The sequence below is a fragment of the Parasteatoda tepidariorum genome, chromosome 9 (genome assembly GCF_043381705.1).
Source record: "Parasteatoda tepidariorum isolate YZ-2023 chromosome 9, CAS_Ptep_4.0, whole genome shotgun sequence".
NCBI lineage: Eukaryota > Metazoa > Arthropoda > Arachnida > Araneae > Theridiidae > Parasteatoda > Parasteatoda tepidariorum.
In genome coordinates, this window is record NC_092212.1 from 79,407,277 (window position 1) to 79,432,920 (window position 25,644).

General features: G+C 27.3%; 1 protein-coding gene and 1 long non-coding RNA gene across 3 annotated transcripts in view; both read left to right on the plus strand.

Annotated features, from left to right (window-relative positions):
* The first annotated feature begins 4,106 nt into the window (after positions 1 to 4,106).
* On the plus strand, positions 4,107 to 8,411 carry LOC122270302 (uncharacterized). Its single transcript, XR_006225724.2, has 3 exons — positions 4,107 to 4,257; positions 6,712 to 6,770; positions 8,330 to 8,411. It is a non-coding gene; the product is annotated as an uncharacterized lncRNA (long non-coding RNA).
* A 1,314-nt stretch (positions 8,412 to 9,725) lies between these two features.
* The window catches only part of LOC107455808 (uncharacterized), a 33,840-nt gene continuing 17,921 nt past the window's right edge, over positions 9,726 to 25,644 (plus strand). The window contains exons 1-7 of one of the 2 annotated variants that reach the window (XM_021144944.3): positions 9,731 to 9,813; positions 10,818 to 10,909; positions 13,958 to 14,204; positions 15,319 to 15,389; positions 18,984 to 19,034; positions 21,107 to 21,213; positions 22,448 to 22,548. In XM_021144944.3, coding sequence (XP_021000603.2) covers positions 9,768 to 9,813; positions 10,818 to 10,909; positions 13,958 to 14,204; positions 15,319 to 15,389; positions 18,984 to 19,034; positions 21,107 to 21,213; positions 22,448 to 22,548 — 715 coding nt within the window. In that variant the 5' untranslated portion in view covers positions 9,731 to 9,767. Of the gene's footprint in view, positions 9,814 to 10,817; positions 10,910 to 13,957; positions 14,205 to 15,318; positions 15,390 to 18,983; positions 19,035 to 21,106; positions 21,214 to 22,447; positions 22,549 to 24,938; positions 25,046 to 25,644 lie in introns of both variants that reach the window. The other variant, XM_043047125.2, reaches the window with a different exon arrangement.

Here is a 25,644-nt window from a genome sequence, read left to right on the forward strand (position 1 = left end):
ATTAATAATCGCTGCTAAATAATAATAAACAGGAATATGTTTTTGTTAGTACGCTTTTGTTTCATAATTTTATTCATTAATACAAAGCTGAAGTATCATTTTGCTTAGAAGTATTTTTTTTTGTATTCCTTCTATTTTTAAAGGGGTTGACTTTTAAGAGGCCCCATGGTTTAAACTTTTTGAGGGTAGGTCATCATTTGTTTGTCATAAGCCATTAGGCAAATAAATTTAAAGAATCCAGAATAACAATTTAGATTTTACTTTATGGATTGATTTTCAAATTAAAGTTTTGACACTCTACTATCAATAACAATGTCAATTATCCTTTTATTAAAAGTTAATAATACATTGCTGCAGAAGCAAATTGTTCTGCATAGGCATAAAATATTAATACATAAATAGATATTTTACAAAAAGCACAGAGCATATTTATATATATGAAAAAAGGAACCTTATTTTATATACAAAAAAACAGTTTTTTTTTTTTAACAACATTTCACTTAGTATGAACAAAGGAAAGTAAAATATTTCAAGAGGTTGGGCAATATTCTTTCCTTAAAAAAAATTATAAATAAAAAATTGAGACAAAAATTAACTATACTAATTTTATAAATGGAATATTGGTCTCCTATAAAGTAGACAGGCCCAAAAATATTTAAATAATTTATGGCTTAAATTAATGAGAGCTAAACCTTTTTCAGTAGTTGGCTGCAGAGTTTTTTTTTCTCTTGGGCTCTAATGAATTTCATATTAAATAAAATAATTAATTATTAAGTGCAATAAAAGCAAGATAAATTTGTCTGAAAAATTAAAAGATTCAGTACATAGATAATACATAGTTCTCCCTAGGAATAAAAAAGGGCAAGGTGGTACGTAGCAGAAAAAGGCATTTTCAAAATTGAAAGGGCACTCACTTAACACTGTAAAAATTTATTAAAATGTGTAATATTATGTAATAATTGAATTTGATCCTCTACAATTTCTAAATTACCCTCTTTTATACTATTTTATGTGCATATTTCAAAAAATAATTCTCATTAAAAAATAGAGCATAAAAATAAATAAAGCCATGCACACATTTTTTTAAAAAATAAACTAAAAAAAAATCTATTTTTTTTAAATTGATAAACAACTTGAAAAGTGCTTTTCTATAATTTAAACTGAAAATTATGAGAAAAGGAGCAGTTAAAGGTGTAATTTAATTTTTAAAAAAAGGTATTTTATTAAAAAATAATTTTAATATCATTAAAAAGTTTCTTAATACCTCCTCCCCTCGAAAAAATAGATACTAAAAATTAAACGAGTTGAAAACAATCCTAAGTAAATACTTGTAATAGTAATAACAATTAAACCTGCTAACACAGGTAATTTTACCAGTGTGTAATTATTATTTAAATGGAGAAATTTCTTTTTTTTTTAAAAATGGTATATGAATAAAAAGGCAGTGTTTTCTAAGGGATGGTGGCTTATTTGTACAAAAAGGGCACATTTGTAGGGATCAAAGGGCAGGCAGTCCTTTGATCTCTTGCAGTGTTGCTTATTAAAATTTTTAGAAATTTACAGATCATTGACTTCAAAATGTATCTTTCCACAATCATGGTACATACATTAAATCAATGATTTGATTTTTTTTCTTCATTTTGTTAATTTATTTTTTCACAGCAAACACGATAAAAGTAATAGTTAACCTTGTAGATCTTTTTGCCATAATCAGTGAATAATAAACCACTAATTTTTTATGAAGCTATGCATATGTCTGAAACTTTTAAGCCTTACTCATATGTGTGAAATATCATGAAACTTTTTTTTTGCTTCATTATTTATTTCGCTTCTAATGCAGTTCTGCATTTGAAAACGTTAGGGGAAAAGAAATTCAAACAAATTTAGATCCAACAATAGTACAAATACTGTTTAAAGCAAGCAAGCGCTAAAGTTCAATCAATCCTGTTCTCTCATTGCAGTGCGACATCATTACTAGATCAGTTAATTATGAAAAATAGCAATATTTTCATTCAAATATAATATTTTTTTGAAATTAACTAGAAAAATGAATAGTAAATATGTGTATGAAATTAACTAGAAAAATAAGTAGAAAATTTTTGTATAAAATTAACATTTTTAAGGAAAAGAAAAGGACATTTTAATTTAAAGAACTAATGGAAAAGAAATTAATTGATGAAATTCAGCATGATTTTCTTTCTAGAGACTGATTTCAATCCCGAGAACTGAAGAATGGCACCAATGGCAATTTATTCTTATTAAATTGAGTGGTAATGGATGCAAAATTAATGAATGGACAAATATAGCTGTGGTAAAAGATTTTGCATGACCCCCGAAACAGATTAGTACAAAATTTTACATGTCAACAGAATTTGAAATAAATTAATTGGTTACTGTGATAAAAAAGCTACAAAGGCATTCTTGATTCATGTTATCAAGATTTTTTATTCGTAGATTATAAAATATATTGTTTGCTTATCAAACTAGTAACAAAACATCAAAAAACAATTCATTTTACAACTTCAAACGCTTCATGCACAACATTGAGTCACTTAATCCATCATGGAGTCGTTTAGTCGATTTAGAGGTAAATAATTTCCTTTTTGTTACATCTCTGTGATAATTTTCATTAATATAAGCTAAGGCGAGGTTGATAAGGTCTTTTTTAGTTACATATGATGCTAAATCTGTAATTGCATAATAATTCAAATAGATTCGCTTGTGTTCCAATGACTTCATAGATTGTACAGCATACAAACCATGTTCAGATAATATATTCAAAACATCGTGAAATTCAAATGCAGCATCTATTAGATCACTACAGTAGGAAAATTTATCATATTTCATGGATAACAATGCATCTTCAAATAAAGACCTGTTTTTATTGATATCCCTTATCCTAGCATTAGAAGACTGTTCAGAGATAAATTTAAACAATGTACAACTTCGGTTGATATTTATCTTTCTCATAGCCATTAATTCATTAATACAATTATCACTGAAAGAAGATAATTCCAAATAAATCTCAATGTTTGTACAAAAGCTTAAATCAACAAATTGGTCTGGTAATAAATCAAATAAGCCATCTTCAATATTTTTAAAAACAGTTTCAATTTTTTTTACAGCTATGTGTTGAATAAGCAACTTAGCAAGAGGTAAGTTTTGAATACAATATTTAAGATGCTCCTCAGGATTGGCGCCAAACACAAGAAGTGTTTTGATAATATTCAGAGATATGTACGTGTTCTGTATGGCAACTTTTAGAATACTGTCACTGTAATTGTCACATGCATTAGGATCAGCGCCTTTTTGAAGCAAAAGGCAAACTGATTGTTCTTGCACATAACGATTTTTAACTAACATATGTAATGGTGTTTGATTTTTATAATCAACACAATTAACATTTCCGCCAAATTCTATTAGAATTTCGAGCAGGTCATATTGATATTGATTACTGTTGTATGCTGCAATGTGCAACGCAGACATCATTGACCGTTCTACAGCATTTACGTTTGCGCCTTGTTTCAAAAGCTCAATGACAATGTCAAGATTTTTTGCACAATACACAGCGCGGTGTAAAGGAGTAACTTGAAAAATATTTTTCTGATTCAACTGCGAAGAATCTTCAGCAAGAATACTTTGAACTAAGGCAAGACTGCAATCCTTCGAGAGGACAGCAACGTGAAGTTTAGAACTCCAAAGAACGTCATCACTAATAACATAGTTTGGATTGGCATTTTTAAATAGTAATTTCATGAGGAAATCAGCATCAAATAGACCCTCGAAACTAAACACTGCATCGAAAAATATCCGCGCTTTCTCTTCAAAAGCTAACATGTTTTAAATTAATGAATACTATTTAATTTTAATTACATTTGTATTAATAGAATAGAACTTCTCAAATTTGTAATGCTTATGTTTACGTTACATGAAAGTTTAAAAATGGTGGAGAAAGGTTTCTTTCTGCCCGTTGCAAAATTCAAACATAAAAGCAGGCCGACTATAAAGCCATTCTCACTGTATCGAATTAAAGATAAGAACCCCTCTGATTGGTGAAATTTTATCTATCACGAATTACTTTCTCTCGAATCATTTCACGTATAAATGTTTTTTGGCATCGTTGATATTGATGCTAGAAAAATTCAAAATAACCTCTTTATGGCGGCTCTTTTAATTTAGATTGTTATTACATAGAATAAATATTCATTTGGAATTAAGCGTTTTATTTAAAAGATATTGTTAGACCTTAGGACTTTAGTAAGTGAGGGTGTTCATATTTTTTATTGACATCGCTTGTTTACTCTTAACTATTTTTTTTATCACTCTCAGCTGTTAATGAAAATTGAAGTTCTCAAACTATGAAGTTTAACGCTATAAATGCGATTGAAAAAAGTATACTGGGAAATCCCCATTTGATTAACTTAAATATAACTATCTTAATTATCACACTTATTTGAGCAATTGATTCCGTGATTTGAAAATAATGATGAGGAATGGAAATAATATTTCTAATGATATTTTTATTTTAGTTTCGTTGTATTTTGACTGATTTGTTATTAAAATTAAACTTTGATAAAGTTGTGGCGTAACTACCACTTTAAATATTAAATATAAATTCACTAGTATATAAGACATGTTAACTTGATTCTATCATGAGGTACCTTTTGATAGATGAAGGTTGAAATAGTCGATAAATAAAATCCCCTCAATGGTGATCCGGACGTGACTTGAACACGCCACCATCGATGAATGGTCCACATTAAGCTTGCTTAATGTAAAAACTGCTTAATGCAAATTTGCTTAATGTAAATTTGTTTAATGTAAAAACTGCTCAAAGAGAAAAGGAAAGACCCGGAGAAGTAAATAAAGCCTCCCGGTAATAAACAATATAGAAAAAAAATGAGCAAAGTGATATAAATTTTTTTTTAAGAAAATGAGCGAAATGCTATAAAAAATAATAAAATATGATGAGCAAAAATTTCATAAATAAATAAACAGCATGAATCATCTAGTGGCATTTCATTGAATTCTATCACAGATAAAATTCTGGAGGAGGAGTAATGTGGGGTAACTACCACTATAAATATTAAATATGGATTCACTAGTATACAGGGTTGGGTTTTTGACGTCAAAAAGTGGTTTTTGACATGACAAGGGTATAATACTGGTTTAAACCGTCAAAAACTGAAGTTTGCCAAGAAAATATATGAACTTCAAAACTACTAACAGTTGCCATGCATTCATTATATTGAAATTTAATTATACTATAGGTAATCAGCAGGTTTCAAAATATTTTTTAATTAAAATTAAGGTAAAATAACAGATTTAAAATCTTAGAAATTTATATTCGAATGCATGTGCAGAAAAATTTTGCACAAAAATTTTTTAAATATTAATATTTTGAAAAAAAAAAATTTTTTTTTTTTGATACTTAAGAAAATTAAAAGTTTATTACTATGCATTTTTGACATATAAGGAACATATAACTAATATTTATAAGGAACTTACAAGTTATGTTGTATAAATACAAACTTGATACAAGTGTATAAAAAATTTTTTTTAATGTTATACCGAATATCTTTATTATCCAGTATGTTAATTTGAATTTAAAAGTAGTTATATTTGTGAATAATGATAAATATAATTCATATTGTTTATTATATTTATTTATAATTATTACACTTATCATTTTAAAACAATTTTTATCTCTTAATTTTTTTTTCTCCACTTGTATTAAGAATACAAATAATGCATATCTTGAAAGCAAGAAGTAATTATTCAACAGCTGAATATTTAGATATTCAACAAAACTATATAGTATTCAGCAAAATGAAATTCACAAGTATTTGGATAAACTAAATTTTCAGCATAGTAAATGAATAGGCTGAATATACTGTAAATCGACACTAACTACTCTGTGTATTTAACAGAAAGCACTTAAATTTGTATTGTCTTATGTTAAAAAGATTATTAAGAAGATTTAAAAGAATATTAAAAAGATTTTTCTTTAAAAGATGTCTAATGTACAAAACTGCTAATGTTTATCTTTAAAAATGTCTAATTTTTAGTATAATCTATACTATACACTAAATTTGGTTATAAATAAATTTCTTAATAATATCACTGCAGATTTTCAATAACACATGAAAATGAATACATAATATTACAAAAGATGTGAGCTTTCAAAAGTGCAAGATTTTGGTTACTATTCAAAATATAAGTGTTTCTTCAAAATTTTAAATTGATTTTTTTCTAGAACATATTTAGAAACACTATCCTTTATAAAAAATATATAAATTTTATGTATTAATTAAATTTCACATATGAATATAGATTTTTGACACTTTCGAAATTTTTGATAGTGGGGTTTTTGACGTGATGGTTTAAACCATGGTTTAAACCGTCAAAAAACTGTCACATGTCAAAAACCTGCCAACCCTGCTAGTATATAAGACATGTTAACTTGAGGTACCTTTTGATTGTTGAAGGTTGATATAGTCGATAAATAAAATCCCCTCAAAGTATTGAAAATTTGAAATATAGAAAGTACTTAAAATTAATCCCTCTGTTTGCAGTAAAAATTGTAGAAATACAGCAGCCTAATTTAAAAACTAGGGTAAATTCTTTCTAAGTATATTTTGCGTAACTATTTTTTAGTAATAAATGATTTTGTATCATGTATGTTACTTATGTTTTGGACATTATTCGTAGATTAGAAAAATGGTTTCTAATAGAGCTGATGGAGATACTGATTCTAATGTCAGTAAAAGGTAAATAAACTATTTATTTTATTTTGAATTGACTATTAAATTTGCTAAAATGCCTTCAAGTGTACTTTTAGGTCGTATTATAAAAAAAACTAATAAAAAAATGTTTATATGATTGATGGAAATTACATCTATTTTTTATTCATTTAAACCACTTAAAAGTATATCTTATCATTAATATTTTATATATGTTTTTTTAATATTCAAATTATAACATATCATATTCAACATATAAGGTTTCATTTTGTTATTATTCACCATTATAGTTATATTAAAGATAAAATAATAAATTATAAAAATTACATTTGTGTTTTATTATTTTGTATATTAACAGTTTTTCACATTTCAATATTTTCTTAACATAATTATATTTGCCTTGTCAAGGAAACTTCTAAAAATGCAGGAAAAAAGAATTAAAATGAAAAACTAAACTTCAGCAAAATTCGAGCCTTAATGATCATGAATAAGTTTTCACAAATTAAAAATCACACTGACTTCACAAATTAAAAATCACTTTTATAATCTTTACACAATTTACCACCTGAGAAAAAATAAAGTAAGATTTAATGGAGAAATATTGCGTCTAAAAAGTAAAATTTTATATAAATTTATTAAATTAAAATATTAATTATTCAAAATAAAATTTAAAATGAAAGTCTTATATTGGAATTTAATTTACTTACGCTAATAAGGCTATTTATCAATAGGGATAAATTTAGGGTTTTATATTTATCGGCTGCTAACAAATTTTTGCAAGTAGAATGTTCTTCCTTATTGACTCAATAGCCCTTTTTGAGCCAAAATTTACTAAGAATCTTCTTTTCGCCAAATTGTTTTAATTGATGCAGTTCATTGTTTTAAAGTCTTCTTTAATTTCAATATACCTAATTTACTTGGGGCCTGCCTCTAATTGGGATATCAATTTGTTTGAAGAATGAAACTTTGGATGTCAACATATAAGTTCATTCTGAAGATGTCATCAAATCCAATAAGGTTTACTTTAAAGTAATTGTTAATATCTGTCTCTTGTATCTATAGTTGGTGCAATTCATTATTGTATCTGTGTCCCTATATACCGTTGATCTTCACTTCCCTCAAAATCTTTATAGCTGGTTAATTTTTTTTTTACCTCAACTATACGTGAACTCAGACATAATAATTATATAGCATAATTCAAACAGGTCAACAGTAAATAATAAATGATGTAGCATGATGTAGTATGATGTAGCGTTGATCTTCACTTCCCTCAAAATCTTTATAGCTGGTTAATTTTTTTTTTACCTCAACTATACGTGAACTCAGACATAATAATTATATAGCATAATTCAAACAGGTNAAACGGCTTTTTGTAGCGATTCAGAAAACCGGAAAAATCAGTTATCCGGAATAGCGATGATCCCGATCGTTCCGGATAATCGGTACCCTACTGTATTTAAAAAATTATATTTTATAACATATTGTTTTTATTTCTCTAAATTGTTGATTAGTGTTTTTAGTATTTGTGTTTACTTCAGTTCTTAGTGTTTTTCGTGTATTTCTTATAAATATGTACTTTTCTTTAGTAAATCTGATGCTTTAACTGATATGAGTGAGGAAGAAATGGTACAACATTTAGCGCTCTGTTTAAAGCTAGATGCTGAAAATGTAAGAATACTTTTTATTTAGAAATTCTTTACTAAGCTTTTTTAATATTTTCATAAAAGATTAACTGATTTTATAACGAAATGGGGAAAATATATTTCGCTATTGTATCTCAGAAAAATTCTTATACAATGCTTGCTAATTTGTAAAATAGAAATTCTATGACTGTTTTAACTACTAGTTAGTGTAATCAGCTGCTTAATGCCACCAAATCTTCAAGAGAGAATAATTTGTATCTGATAGCTTTCTTCGGAATTTTTGTTATGTAGCTTATACTTATATTATGAATTGCATTGAGATTTAATTATATATTTGTTTTACTTCTGTTACTGGAGTAGAGATTATTCTTATTTCCCTTTTTTGTGCCTGGAGTGGAGGGATTTTTGCATAATGATTAATTTTGTTTTCCTTTACTTGCTACTGCTTTTACCCTAACATGATGTTGAGAATGACGCCGTCTGCAAGCATCCAATCAGTCGCCGTTTTTGCATGTTTTCTCTGATCGTCACGTCTTTTTGATGCCCTCTCTTGTTTGTCTGTTAGCTTAAAATCTCAGGCAGTCAATTTTTTTTTCTCTTCTAGATAGGGCGTGTTACCATTTGCTTATATGCTATATAACATTTCTTCATTAATCCTACTCGCATCCACTGAAACAAAATAATTTACTCCTTTGTGGAAATTCTCTAAAAGCTGAAAGGGCTTTTGAAATTTCCTGTATGTATTTATAATGCTTGTTTTTCTTTTCTTATTTTATTGAGTTTTTTTTAAAATCCAATTATATCTCTAAGTTATTATTCTAACGCAAACAGCATAAATGTAAATTGTCAACTGTAAAGTGCAGTGATTAATTGATTGTGCTTTATTTTTTGCTCCAAACACAAACCCTAAAAATTTTTAGGTCATCTCATATCTTTTAGAGTAGAAAAACTATCAAAGGTGTGTGGGGAAGAAGGGTGCATAAGGAAGATTGTAACAAACATTTGCAAATGAATTAATTATATGTAAGAACTATTTTGCTTACCATAGCATATTTGTTATGTTTTACTGTATTATAAATAATATCAGGTATTTTTCTTATGGAATTTTTGTTCTTATATTTAAAAAAAAGCCTTAAAGAGAAAGTGCTCTAAATTGCTATACATCTAGCAGAATAATCAATCCCTTCAAAACTCTTTATGCTTGGAGCAGAACGATTTACCTACATTTATAATTATCAAAACATTTGTACTAGTTGAGTTATCAAAAGTCTTACTGCAAAACATTAGACATAATTATGCTTTTGAGCAGAAATGTAATTTTTTTTTCCTTTAGATTNTAAAAAGCACTGGTGGGAGGGTAGATGCTCTGTACAAAGAAACAATGCAATTCCATAATCAGTTGCAGACCATTGTATTAAACAAAAAAGGTTATATTGATATTTTATTAGTTTTAAATATCATTTCTATTATTTTTTTTTCTTGCATTAGGGGTGCACAACCATATTATGTATGTATATATATATATACATACATAAATAATGGGGGGGGGGGAGATATAAACTCTAACCAAAAAGAAGCTGACAGGATGAAAATTTAAACAATATATGCATTTTATTGAGTAATATAAATTTTAATTAAAGAAAATTTATAATGTTTAAACACAATCAAATTAATGGAAATTTTTGTATTGCATTCAAAAAAGCCCGCTGGCCGCACATAGACAGTGGGTGGGCCACATGTGGCCTGCGAGCCACAGGTTGGGCACTGTTATCTTACATAAAAGCTAAGACAAATTAAATTGTATCTTAGATACTGGTAATAAATTTATATTTATTTTTAAGTTTAATGTTAGGGAGGAGACAAGGAATGAAATTTACTCTCAAAAAAATTTCTGCACTATTGCTTTCTGAAAAGTAATGTAGTTAAAATGGAGTTAATAAATTTATTTATTTTAACACAAGTGAGGGATGTATTAAAATTTTTTTAGAATGTATGTAATTTTTAATAAATTGTTGTTTTATTTATTTTTTATGGAAAAAGCAGTTTTTCATCCTTTTGTAAAATTTTATTTCATTCAAAGATATTTTATTAGTGCTATACATAAAATTTATTTTTCACTGGCATGTGGTTTTTCAGTGCTAATATTAAAGCAGGAAAGGGTTTTAATTTTTCATAAAAAGCTGATACATAGAGGTAAAAACTTGTGTACAAACTTATGAATACTTATAATATGTGCCGACAAATTTGCTTCATCATGCTGTTTCAATTTTTTAATTTGATTGCATAAAAGATTTTTTTAAAAAAAAAATATTGTAGCTAAAATTATTCATAATTTTTTATTTTGTTTCTTATTTGATTCATTTTATATAAGTTAATGTTTTTGGAAAATTAAAATTATTTTAATGTTTTTGTTGTTGTTTATTTTATATAGTTGTTGAGGGTAGGGATCAAGACATTGATGGTGAGGATGACAATGTGGATGATGAGCCCAAGGAAAGGCGGAGAACCACTAAAACCAAACAAGTATTCTCATAAAGTTTTCCTGATATATTTTTTTAGAACATAGAAATAATTATTTATGATATGAATAAAAAAAAAGAATGTGACCCCTGTGGCGGAATTTTTTCCAGCTTTCCGCGATGTGCCTCTCTAATACTAATATTTTCTGCCAGGTACTTTTTAAAATAACAAATATACATGTTACTGATTTAAAGTAACAGAAGAGTCAACTTCAAAAGTAAATAAATTACTTTTTGATTAAAATAAAATGTAGCTTTTTTTATTTGAATATGTAATATTTTTTTAATTCTAATATTGTGGTCAATATTCTCGCATTTTGTACGGGGGAAACACACTAATTATTTCCTTTTTGTAAATCATCATCACATTAAAAAAAATATAAAAAAAATCGTGAAATCCGTAGCAGTAACTAGCAACAAAAAAATGTTTATGACGAAATCATGTGAGTCGGACTCTTCGAAAAGGGGATTCGTGTTTTCGTTTTGAGATTCAGTTCCTGTAATAAACAATATCGTATTAAGAATATAAGTTTTTAAAAACTATATGGAAGTCAAAAGTAATAAGTACATAAAAAATAGAACGAAAATTTCTGCAAAAAAGAAAACCCAAATTTTTTACTTCCCAAAGAAAAAACCTTTTTGCAAGAACTCAGTAACGTTCTGCGACAATGTGACCCTGTCGCCACAATTCTGCGAACAGGACTATGTTAAGATAAAGGTCAATATCATTAAACAATTTGAATTTGCAAAGTCTTTGTCAAAAATAAGGATTGTTATTTTATTTTAAAATCTAAAAAATAAACTCACTGAAGTTAAATTTTCAATAGGTCAGTTGTCAAATGTTTTTAAAACTTTTGTGATATAGTGAATTTACTGTAATATTTAAAGGTAAAACTACTGCAATTTTTATAAATGCTGAATAAGAGAGGATGAATTTCCATCTAACATACAGCTATCATTTTATTGAATTTACTGTAATATTTAAAGATAAAATTATCACAATTTTTATAAATGCTGAATAAGAGTGGATGAATTTTTTATCTTTATATAACTATCATTTTATTGAATCATTTTCTCAAAAAAAAACAGTTGGTTTAAGTTTTCAAAACAATTTATTAGCATTTTTTTTTAAATAAAAACAAATTGGACCATTATATGAATTTTTTTTTTTATAAATATATTTTGAAATTTTTTTATTTATTTCACAAGATTTTTTGTAAACTTATTTAAAACAAATCAATTTATGAATCTATAATAAATTAGTTTAAATATATAATTTGAAATCTGTGAGTTATGTAATCAGGTATCAATTCTGATTTATGAAATCAGTAGTGAGTTATGCAATCAGTTGTGAGTTAATCATTCACATGGATAATTTGGTTTCATATTTTCTGTGTAAATTTTATAGTACCAAATTTCATTATAATTTACGAAATTGTAAAGTTAATCCAGTTTTTTTTTAAATATATTTTTTTAACGAAAAAAAATGGATTATAAGGTAAATAAAGTATGATTCCATTAAATGTGTTGCTATATATGCCGTTTTTATAATCAACAAAAAAAGAAAAAGTTAATTTTTTATATTTTCAATGGAATTGTTTTATATTTACTTTCAATTTGGTTGTCAGGTAACAATAGTGAACTATTAAACAGTTATGCAGGTTAGTGACTAAAGTCCTTTTATGTATTAAACAGTATTACTTCACTAAGGGTGTTTTTCCAAGGGACTAAGGGAATAATTCTTCAATGAAACAGTTCACTAATGGAATAATATTGTTAATGGTTTAATATTGTTTTTCCAGGAAAATGTTTGAAAAGCAATTTAACTATTGCAGATTTAACTTTTATTTTCAACTCATCAAGGTTTTTCTTTAGATTATAATTGTTATATTTTAATTAAATTTTAAATAAACTTTTAACTATAGAGCAGAATATATTTAAAATTTTTGGAANAGGCTTTTTTTTTTAAATAAAAACAAATTGGACCATTATATGAATTTTTTTTTTTATAAATATATTTTGAAATTTTTTTATTTATTTCACAAGATTTTTTGTAAACTTATTTAAAACAAATCAATTTATGAATCTATAATAAATTAGTTTAAATATATAATTTGAAATCTGTGAGTTATGTAATCAGGTATCAATTCTGATTTATGAAATCAGTAGTGAGTTATGCAATCAGTTGTGAGTTAATCATTCACATGGATAATTTGGTTTCATATTTTCTGTGTAAATTTTATGGTACCAAATTTCATTATAATTTACGAAATTGTAAAGTTAATCCAGTTTTTTTTAAAATATATTTTTTTAACAAAAAAAATGGATTATAAGGTAAATAAAGTATGATTCCATTAAATGTGTTGCTATATATGCCGTTTTTATAATCAACAAAAAAAGAAAAAGTTAATTTTTTATATTTTCAATGGAATTGTTTTATATTTACTTTCAATTTGGTTGTCAGGTAACAATAGTGAACTATTAAACAGTTATGCAGGTTAGTGACTAAAGTCCTTTTATGTATTAAACAGTATTACTTCACTAAGGGTGTTTTTCCAAGGGACTAAGGAAATAATTCTTCAATGAAACAGTTCACTAATGGAATAATATTGTTAATGGTTTAATATTGTTTTTCCAGGAAAATGTTTGAAAAGCAATTTAACTATTGCAGATTTAACTTTTATTTTCAACTCATCAAGGTTTTTCTTTAGATTATAATTGTTATATTTTAATTTAATTTGAAATAAACTTTTAACTATAGAGCGAAATATATTTAAAATTTTTGGAATGACAATAAATTATAAATTTTTAGAAGGACACAATGTATTATAAATATATTTTAATTAGAAATTTTTTCTCGTTTTTCAGTCATGCATCTCAAATGAAGATATGTGTCCTTTAAATCTGAAAATACACATATAAAAGTTCTGCAAATTTATAAATTGTATTTATATCTTAGTCTTATATCCTTAGCAAAGATAATGCACCTTTTAAATCTAAAAATATGTGTTGAGATAATGTAAATTTATATGTTGTTTCATTTATATTCCAGTCATATATCACAAATGAAGATAATGTGTCTTTCAAATCTGAAGCTACATATCAAAATACAATGCCTCACGCTAATTACATTGCAATCAAGTCTGCGTTTTGTGCTTCGAGGACAGCTCCAAAACTGTTGGAGAGACTTCCACTGGAAAATGATTCTTGTAAATTAGCATGTGTTACTGCTCTGCCTTGTTTCAATCCTTTGGCTCCTGTACCTGTAGTGGATTTTTCATATCCAGCAAAACGGAAAGGTATGGTTTCTTGACCTTTTTTTATTTATTTTTATTTCCATTGAGCTGCACAAGTGCACACACATGAGCAGACCTAGTGCAGGGATCTCTTTAGAAGAAATTTGGGTCTGTTAATGGACCCTTCACAAAATATCTTTTTATGAAAACGGACCCTTCGCAAAATATTTTAACTTAAAAACGGACCCTTCACAAAATGTCTGGACAGACCCCTGTAGTATGTTCTCCAGAAGTGGTATCCACTCTTTCAGGACTACCAAAATGGGTGAGATACCGTTGGCCATGTTAATTTGGACGTCTAGTTTCTGCTCCACTAGATGGCAGCACTGAGACTCTTTGGTATAGCATTTGTGTAACAGTTAATGCACTTGAATTCTGCAAATCTAAACTTCTGTAATTTGATATAATCATGAGGTTTCCAATAATCATGAGGTTTCTCTGAATATACTTAACCTCTTCAATGATTATCCCGAGTTAACTTGGGTATGTATATATTGCAAATATTTATTATCATGAGTAAACTCGGACATAGCACAATTCGTCAATACGTTTTGTTTTATCACGTTTTTATTCGGGTGGAAGCAAAACTAAAAATAATTATAATCTGCTGTGATTGGAAGTAACTGATTGTTCTGTATTCCGATAGTTCCCATTCCAAAATTAATCTGTTTGTTCTGTATTCAGATAGTTCCCATTCCAAAATTAATCTGTTTGTTCTGTATTCCGATAGTTCCCATTCCAAAATTAATCTGTTTGTTCTGTATTCCGATAGTTCCCATTCCAAAATTAATCTGTTTGTTCTGTATTCCGATAGTTCCCATTCCAAAATTAATCTGTTTGTTCTGTAATCCGATAGTTCCCATTCCAAAATTAATCTGTTTTTCCAGTATTCTAATTCTGAGATAACGACAATGTGATAATAAAATAACTCAATTTTGAAAATAAACTCTTTTTAAAGGTGAAATTCTCTCGCTAGATGAAATCGCTCGCTCGCTCTTTTTGCTAGGGGAAAATCTCTAGTTTATGCTTCAAAATATTAATATCTTTATTACATTAATTGTACTAAAAGAAGCATATATATGATTTATTATTTATATGGTGTAATTTCTTTTTCTAGGTTTAATTCAGAAAATACAAAATGTTAGACTTAATTACGTAGAATCTCAATCGGGGACATTTTGCTCTGATGTAAGTACTATGTTGAATATAAATTCAATTCAGTGCCTATATATATTTAGAACTTCATTATTAATTTATAATATAGTATTAATAATTTATAATATATTATTTCTTGAATCAATTTATTTGAACTTTATTAAATTTCAAAATCGTATATTTCTGAAAGTAAAAATAATAAAGTTGGCTTGCATCTGAAAGTGCAGAATAGATCAGAAATACAGAATAGATCATTTAAGCATTTTGCCAAACTCATTCCTTTTAGAGAATGACTTGCATATTTTTCTTTTACTTTTTCTTTTCTTCACACCTGCAACAGAAGAACGGGAAAATTGTAATTCCTTCAATGTTTGTTAGAGATTATTCGCCATTTTGTTATGGGACAAGAATTTTTCAGCAGAGCGTCTGTTGAGCTATTGTTACATTCCTGCAAACTGTTTTTCATCAGCATTGTTAATTTTTTAAATTATTATTGATCATAAATTATAAAAAATACATCACTGCAAGAGAGAAAAAAGGGGAGAGTGATTAGAGAATCAATTCAACAAAATAAAGTTTTCATGCTCAAGTAGTATTAAAAAAAATGCGAGATATGCTGTCACCTGCTAAAGTTTAATGTTTTAAAAACCAGAAAACGTTGTAGTTTATCTCCGCAAAATTGCAGTAGTTATAATTTTCCTTCCCCATTTTTAAATGATTCGATTTGTGCAGTGTGTTTAGTTTTCCTGATACTCCTGGTTTTCCCGATAAAAAATGTTTTGTCCTTATTTGTAACTTTTTGTTCTGATATTCATGATTTATATCGTATAAAAATTAAAAGAGGGAGAATTTTGAAAAAACTCTTGTTAAGTTTATAATTCAAAATGTTCCTATGATCATACCAAATTTCATTTCTGTAGTTGCATTTTAGCGTACAGTAAGCCGATCAAAAGGTTTTATTTTTTCATCATAAGATTAACAATTAATAATTCTTGTAATAATAATGGGATCTTATTATTTTTTTATTCCCCCAAACACTTTGTACCTTTTTCTACACAAACACACCTTCATAATTTCAAGTTTCTAAATATTACAGATTTTGAGCAACAAAGCAAAAAGAAATTAAAACAGTTCACTTAAATTGCAATAACTTTAACAAATTGGAATTTTGAGAAAACTCTGTCTTAATTTCATAAGCAAATAAGGCCCTTTCACTATGTCAAATTTCAACTCAACTTCCTGCAGTATCAGTAACCCTGATGGCATTTTTTAAAAACAAGTTCAACAGTTAAATATTCAAATTATCGAATGTAAATAATTTCATTCCATTGTAATTGCTGTACTATTTTCTACATACCTTAGTAAGTTTCTAAGTCTCATAGTTTCTCTGCATTTAAAACTAAACGTTAAATTGAACACCCAAACAAAACAGCAACAGTCTTAATGTGGAGAGAAGTTTTTATGGGTATGAACTCAGGGGTCATACCATTTTTTAAAATTATTTTAAAGTGAATCTAGTAACAGGTTAAGTAGCGACACCTTTTAGTTTCACAATTACTGATTCATCTCTTTAGTATGTATTTAAAATTGGTCGATTCCAATCAACTATTAAATTTATTTTATAAAAGAAATCTTAACTCAATTATTAATTATACAGGTATAGGGGAATATATTTATTAATCGATATTGCTGGTTATTTTTTTAATGCGTCTGTAGAGTAAAAATGTTCCATGCATTTATTTGAAGTTATTAGGAGTTGGTCGCGATTGATAAAATTAGACTGCAAACTGTTAAAACTTAATTAAAAATATTTTATTTTTTTTATTCTATTTTAGTAAAGTAGAGCTTATTGTATAGTTAAGATTTTATATAATGTAATATTATATACAATTATATAATATACATATAATATATAATTGCTAAATATACAATTATATAATATCTAATATATATAATTCTCTTACGTGGCTCCCAAATTTTGGCTGTATTTCTTTTCCGCCGGTGGCAACAGTTTTCATTTTTAAAGAAGTATTTTGCACAACTAAATAAGATTCTTTTTACAACACTTAAATATTTACTTTATTTTCTTCATATATACAGAGAACAGTCGGCGAAGAATTCTGTTAGGCTAAAAAACATTTCGCTGAAAAAATAACGAATTCTAAAAGAAATAAAAACAAACAACTTAAAAAATAAAAATGCTGTTGCCAGCCATAGAATTTTTTGAAAGCTAACTTAGCTACATAAATCAAAATGACATAGAAGCGCAACTAGATCAAAATTATGATACCTGAGTGCTTGACGCAACAAATCCTTCAATTCTATAAGTGTTGTATCACCAAATACCCAGATAATATTGAAATGAAGAGGTTTAGAATTTTCTACAGGGAAAAGTTTTCGGAGCTTCAGTATTCATAGAAGTATACAAAAGCTAGACGTTAAGAATGTATCCAATGCGGGAGCAAAGCGAGCATTGGATTGCGAAGCAATCCGAAATGAACTGCGAAAGCAGTTCTGGGGGTTGGCGAGCGCCAGCGAGCAGGGGGCGAAGCCTCCTAGTATATATATAATTGTATATTTAGTATTTTAAGTATTAGTTTACTGTTTACCTTTTTTAAAAGTGGTTTTTTATATTTTACCAAAAAGTGATCTGATTCTTTTTTTTTTGTTTTGTTTAATGTTCTCTTGATTTTTTCTTTACTCCACTGTAAAACCTAATTTATGTATAAGCTTAATACATAAGCGAATTTAAAAGTCAGCTAATATGAATCCTCTTCATCAATCTTCGCTAGTATCAATCTTCATTTCATTGAAGCAAAATTGACTTAATTTATTATATGCTTATTGTGTTTTAAATCTTTATTTTTTTTCTCAAACTGTTCTATTTTTTATTTATTAATATGTAATTAAACATCCTATTGCTTTTTTTTTTAAACAGTTTTTGTCTAAACCTTAAAATAATCATGCGGTTCATTAAATTTTCTAGATTAAATTTATTACTGACATGCTCATAATAGCTAATTCATTAGCTGTGTAATGGCAGATACCCTACAACTGATTCTAAATTTTTTATTTGTTTTTATAATGATGTATTTTAATTATTACCTTGTTGCTAATCAATAAATATTGCCTTATCGCTTTAATGAAAATGGTTATTTGTATCAAAAATTGTGAATATTCATTTATAAATTTCAGAGTTTATACAACAAGTTTTATACAGAGTTTATACATACAAGTTTTATAAGCTACATTTAATGACACTCTGAATATTGTTTTTTAAATTACAAATTAGAATAATAGCTGGAATGTATAAAAAAACTAATGTATGCTTAATGACATCAGAAATATTATTTTATGACTAATTTACTAATCCACAAGTTGATTTTGAATTTCAGTTTTTAGAATATTGCTTATTATAGTGTGCTTTAATTGTAAATGTCTTCCTCACCTTAAAATAATATGAGATAAGATTCAAGAATCGCCAGATAATCAAAAGCTTGTATTTTTAGTTTATACCTTTACTTATTGTTTAATATTATTAATTTTATGTTTTGTTAAAAATTATAGTTTCATCCATATTTTATTCTATGAATGATTTTTATTGTGTTTTCTTTTTTTAAAATCTAGGTATTTCCTCCCCCTTCATTCAGAAGTCCTGTTGGGGCTCCTGATATGGATGTAAGTTTGTCCCTTATTTTGATAGCATTTTTAAAACTGTACTAATTATACAGCAGAGTAGAAGGACTAAAAATGTTGAAGTATATGTCTGAAGTGTTGATATATATGTTAGCATTAGTGTGGAAAAATCTGCCAATAATTTTAGATATATATAATATTTTTAGGTATACATAAGTGGACCTCAGGCTTTAAGTAAGTTAAAGAATATAAATATTTCAAATGTTAAATTACACCTAAAATAGGAACAAACATGCATATTGCTATATTATGGCCTATTTAAATACAATAATGAATAGATTTAATAATTATTTAGAAAAAGAAATTTAAAGACAAATATTAAATTTTTTCTAAGCACAATGCAATACTGCATCTCAGTTTCAAAACTATTTTAGCTATGCAAACCACACAAAAATAAATTATTAGTGAAAAGAATCTGATATTAATTATAAAAAATATTTCATTCTTGGGGGTAAAATCTCGAAATTATGAAGAAAAATAAAATTCAAAAGTTAGTTCTTAAATGTATGTATGTACCTTAACATGATACAATTGATTAAAATACACATAAAAATACTAAATCGATATAATCTCTCATAAACTCTAAATAGATATTTCTTATATAGATCTCATAATATATGAGATTTCTCTTGAATACTACGGTGTCATAAATTTTGCCATGCGATATTAAGGTACACATACGTGATCCAGCATGTTCTTGACTGTATTTTTAAACATTAATTCATTATAAATTTAAAAGCTTTATACAAATCATAGAATTGCTAAGTCAAAAGAGAAAAATTACTTTCAGAATAACTAAATATTTGAAATTACTAGTGTTTTTGAGCCCGTGAATTTAACGTCATTTTTCGAAAATCACTTCTGTTTATGTGGAATTCTACCCAAATAACTTACATGTTCTGCATCTCTTAGAATCCCCAAAAAGCTTTAACATCCACAAATGATTCAGTGAGGGTAAAACTGTAAGTTTTTTTTTATAACTTGTTTTTAGAAGCTAAGAATCGAAGATCCACATGTGTGGACTGAGAATGACGAGGTTAAAAAGAAGACAAAATCTTATAACTCTTTCATATTTTCTGTTGCCTCAATGGCCCGAGAGCCGCTTAAAATTCAGAGCATTAGATAAAAAATACAGATTTTATTTATTTGCTTGTTATTGTATTTAAATGTTGCCATTACTTATCTTTAGAATGTTTGTATAAAATTTCAGAATGAGTTAATTTCTTGTCGGGCTTCAGCCATGTCAAATTTTTAATATTAAATTATTGTATTTGGATTGAGTTAAGTGAAGTAAGTGATTTTCTATATATTTATTTAAAAATATGGGCAAATGATAACTAAAATGCAGTGCCATTAAGGTAATTCAGAATTCATGAGGTGACTCAGAAGATATTAAATGGTTCTAAAGTTTTGTACTTGCATTATTGTTAAGAGGTGGTAAATGTTAAGCACGATTGCAAGCTAATTAACAAATCCTGTAATTTTTTTAGTTTTATCTTAACTACTTTTCGACCATTGAGGAGGCATTAAATGCAAATTTAGTGTTATAAGATTTTGCAAAGTCTTCATCATGGTAATTACAACTTTTTTTCACTACTGCTGAAAGATTTAATGTATTTTATCGTCGTCAGCCCACCTTTGTAGTACATATGAATAAAGTTAGGTGAGAAGAAAAAGAACGTGTATAAAACACAAATTTTTTCATTTTGTGCTTTTATTGTATATTTTGTTTTATTGAAGGTTATTTCCCCTTACAGCCTTCTTATAATAAATTCAATATTTAAACATTAATTTCGATTCAAAATTACGATAATTCTTATATTTGATTAAATTTTTTGGGATATATGTCAATATTGCTGTTTGTTTTTTCCGCTATTCGATCGCAGAAATAATGTATTGTTTAGTCAGTAAATTTTGAAATAAAGATTGAGTTAATAGACAATGTTATAAAATCTCTAAACTTTGTTTATTTAGTAAAATTTCTTTATTTTTAAGCCTTTTTCTTTATTTTAGACATTACTTAAAAATAAACTATTACATACAAATCATTTTAGCCACCTTCTGACGATTCATTTGTAATTGGCTCTTCCCCTGTACGAGAGCCACAAGATGCTGATGTTGAAGAAATAATTGACAAATTTTCCGTTTTGGATATAACTGCGTAAGTAAGATTTAACTTCAATTTTTTATTTTTCTTAATGGTTTTAATTTTTTTTTCCAATGCCCACCTGGAGAATGACCTTTCATCATACAGGCGTCTGAAGGACAGATTTGTTGGCCACTCTTTCAGGGGCAAAATATTAGGTGGGCCAACGTTGCTCCCATAGTAAGGACAGATAATACAGATAATGAAAGAACATCCATGCCTACCAGTGCATACCAATTCAAGCATGCCACGAAATAAATTGTTAACGAATTGTTGTTTCACGAATCCAAAATTTTCATCGTAATAATGTATCAATTACAAAAAATCGGAATTTAAAATACCATCCAAAAACAATGAAGATTAACAAGAATATTGCCTAGAATTGAATTATTTTTCTTTTTTAAATAAATTGGGGAGCGTAATCATTTTTTAAAGACATGTAGGGCGAAAATGTTTCATCCAAAAGTCAAATTTGCGTAAATTACTCCACCTAAAATAACCCTGTATTGATGATATAACATATTATTGATGATTGTTTGGTGCTCTTTGATGGTAAATAAAGTGTTATTTGAATTAGGAATTCTATTTAGTTTTTTCAAGTATTGTTGCCATATAAATTTATCGAATTATTTATATATCAAATAGTATATTGTATATATCGAATTATTTAAAATACATATTTAAATATGATTGAACATTTTTAGACTTTATTCCTGATGAAAACTATGGTGTAAATATTTTCAATTATTTATTTATGTACTTCCCTAGCATTTCTATAATGTTATTTCTATTTGACACTTTCTTTCTTTATTTTCTTTAGAGCTTGGTTAAATATTATAACATTAAATGTAAATTTAAATTTTCATATATGTTTTTCTATAAGCTCTATGCTGCTATGAACATAAAAATTATTAGCGCCAATTAATTTAAAAAACCAAACCTACTTGCTCCAAGACGCATTTTTTATGTTCCAAAATGATTATACAGCCCTTTCATCCCTGCATATATTAAAATAAACTTTAAATAATTTAATAATAATATAAATAAATTAGTAATGTAATGAAATGCAAAAAATTATTTATCTTTTTTTTATTATTTTTTTTTATTTGAGTTGATTGGTATTTTCAGAGTTTTTGTTGTTTTCCCATTCTATCACTATTCATGTGACACTATTATCTCATGCTTTTAAGATTAATAAAATATGTGAAAGTTGCAATTTTTGTCTTTGCTTATTTCTTCTTCTTTACAGTGACATACTGGTTAAGGATTTGTCGCATGCAGTTGTTGATGCAAACACTGTAGATAGAAACCGTTTTCCACCTAATTCTGCTCTCAAAAGAGTTTTAAATAGTAAGTGTTTTCAATAGTAATCTTCTATAGTTAATGTTGCCTTTTTTTTTTAGATTCATGGTAGCTTAATCTTTATTATGATACTTGTTATTTGTAACCATTCCTCTATGTTATTCGACTCAAGCAGTTACTGGTACTAAACCAATACACTGTAACTCAACCTATTTCAGAGATAAATACATAATGTTGGTTCATCATTCTAGGTATTCATTTTCAACAATGAACTGATAACTAAGCGAACTTGTTTTTTACTATGATTTTTTAAATTTCTTTAAGGCATGATATCTTGCAATCAAAATTCAGACTGTTTTCTGATTTGCTTAAATGCTCAAAAAAGCTTTACTCCGGAGATAATATCTTTTCCAGATAGACGCAAGCAGAATTTACTGTTATTTTATTACCAAATTAAATTTATTGTAAAAGAAATTTTCAACAACATTCAGACTAGCTTAATCAATCAAATTTTATCAGCTCTGTGCTGGATTATAATACAAGTTCCCAATGTTTATTGACTAATGCGAGAAAGATTTGTTTTAACAACAGTTAGAGATTACCATTGATCAAAGTTTCCACCAGATGAAGTGTTTAATTTTTTATCTGGAATTCTGTGCTTGTTGGCAATACAAATTATTATGGTTTCCTGACTGTTACATTTACATTTTATTGCTTGCTCATTAAATCAGAGTGTACTACAAAAGATTTAAAAGTGCTATTTTTCTCACATTTCTCTTTATTGTTTGTTTAAATGCAGTTTTTAAACAAATTGAACTAAGGTGGCGTTTTTAAACTCTTTACAACATAATGAAATTTCTATAAAAGTCAAAAAATTTTTTTTCTAGCAGCTTTACACTAAAGAATATTATAGAAATTTGAAAAAAAGAATTACTCATCGAGTTTGAGTTATCTTTATAATCCTATTATATTCTTAAATAAATATCTNACAGTATTTAATCTTGATGTATTATGGTAAAGCTTTCTTAGATAGTTTGCATATGTCGAGGGGGTATTGTGTATGTTAGGTATTTCAGTCAAAAAATTTTCAGTCTTGGTCTTTTTTCCAACTTGCACCCATGTGGGAGACTTTTCTGTGCTCCCTTTGTTGCCGTAGCGTTTTTTTATTTTATTTTTCTTTTCTTTTTTAGCATGACTTGGGTTGAAAATCTGCAGCCCGCAATAGTTTCTGAACACACTGAGCTTTTTTTTTTCTTTAAAAAATTTTTTTGAAAATTTTGAATTGCAAATTTGAGTCTTCCCTTTTTAATTCGTTCAATCTGCACAGATCGCTTTTTCGATCGTTCTATTTCAGTGGCTACAAAATTCCGCATGATTTAAAAAAAAAATATATATTTAAAACAATATTATGATGCATGAATTTCGAATTGACTAATTGCTTTTCACTATACAGTGTTTTCATCATAGAAAAAAAAATGGGTGAGAATTTCTCACCCTTTCTCAAACATAGGGTGAGATTTAAAAAAGTTAAGTCAGATTTCTAAAAAAACACAAAAACTCTTGAAAAAAAAATCATTTCTTTAATTATAATACATTTTTAACGTCTTCTACTTTTTAAAGCATTGAATATTTTTGATGCATCATCATAGAAGATTTTGCCTTTACAAGGTACATTTGTCCATCTTGCATAAGTGCATAAAAAATTTGAACGTCTTACATGAAGAAACCTTACCTGCGGTAAACGCGTGGTTGCAGACAAATGTGTTCTGAAAGGGGTTCCGTGGTTGTGTTCTGTTGTTCGAAAAGGTTCTGAACAATACTGGTAAATAGGGAAGCTAGATAATGGGGCAGATGTTGAAAATAGTGAAAGATCCAGTAAGAAAAGTGAAACGGATTTTATTCTAAGTGGCGTAATTCGAAGCTTTTTCCAAAATGCGAGAAATTCGCGAATTTTGAAATTGATTTATAGAATGCGCGAATTTCTCGCGGTAAACATTTTTTAATGCGAGAAAAGAAAAAAATATGCGAGATTCTCGCGTTCTCGCGCTGTAGTGAAAACACTGCTATATATATTTCCTATATCAATTATTGATAAAAAGAAAAATAGTGCTAGAACAACGTTTATATAAAAATGAAAATTATCATATTTGCCACCAACTTGACTAAATGTATCATGGTATATGAAAGTCAAGTCGTTAACAAAATTTTAGTCATATTTTTGATGAATTTTTGTTCTTATTTAGGCAACTATTTTCATAGTTTTCTTCCGCTACTATTTTCATGCTTTAGGCTACTAAAAGCAACTATTTTGTTCATTTTTTTCTGTGGCTACCCTGTCTCTAGGCTTTGTTTATTTAGTAAAATTTCTTTATTTTTAAGCCTTTTTCTTTATTTTAGACCTTAATTAAAAATAAATTATTGCATACAAATCATTTTAGCCACCTTCAGACGATTCATTTGTAATTGGATCTTCCCCTGTACGAGAGCCACAAGATGCTGACGTTGAAGAAATAATTGACAAATTTTCCGTTTTGGATATAACTGCGTAAGTAAGATTTAACTTCAATTTTTTATTTTTCTTAAGGGTCTTAATTTTTTCTTCCAATGTCCACCTGGAGAATGACCTTTCGTCATACAGGCATCTGAAAGGCAGATTTGTTAGCCACTCTTTCAGGATCTGCATATTAGGTAGGCCAACGTTGCTCCCAGAGTAAGGACATATAGTACAGAGAATGAAAGAATAGCCATGCCTTGCCTGGGATTCGAACCCGGAACCTTTCTGATGCAAGGCCAGTTCCTTGACCCATAATGGTTTTATTTACATCGTCATGTTTTTCATAATTAAATATGATATTTGTACTCTTCAGCCTATATATCTGAGGGGATTTTATTATACAAATGAATGCAACAGTAAACATTATTAAAACAAGTAAATTTTTATTTGAAATAACAGGATTAGTTGGAATAATTATGCAATGTGTAGATCTAATATTCTTCACATTGATGTTTTTTTTATTTCAAAAAAGGTTAAAATGCCATTTCCAGGTAATATCTTGTCTAGTATTCACTGCACTAAAGTAATTATTTTTTTAATTTTTTTTTTGTTGTTAGAGTTGTGCTAAGACAAAGTCAAGCCCGGTCACT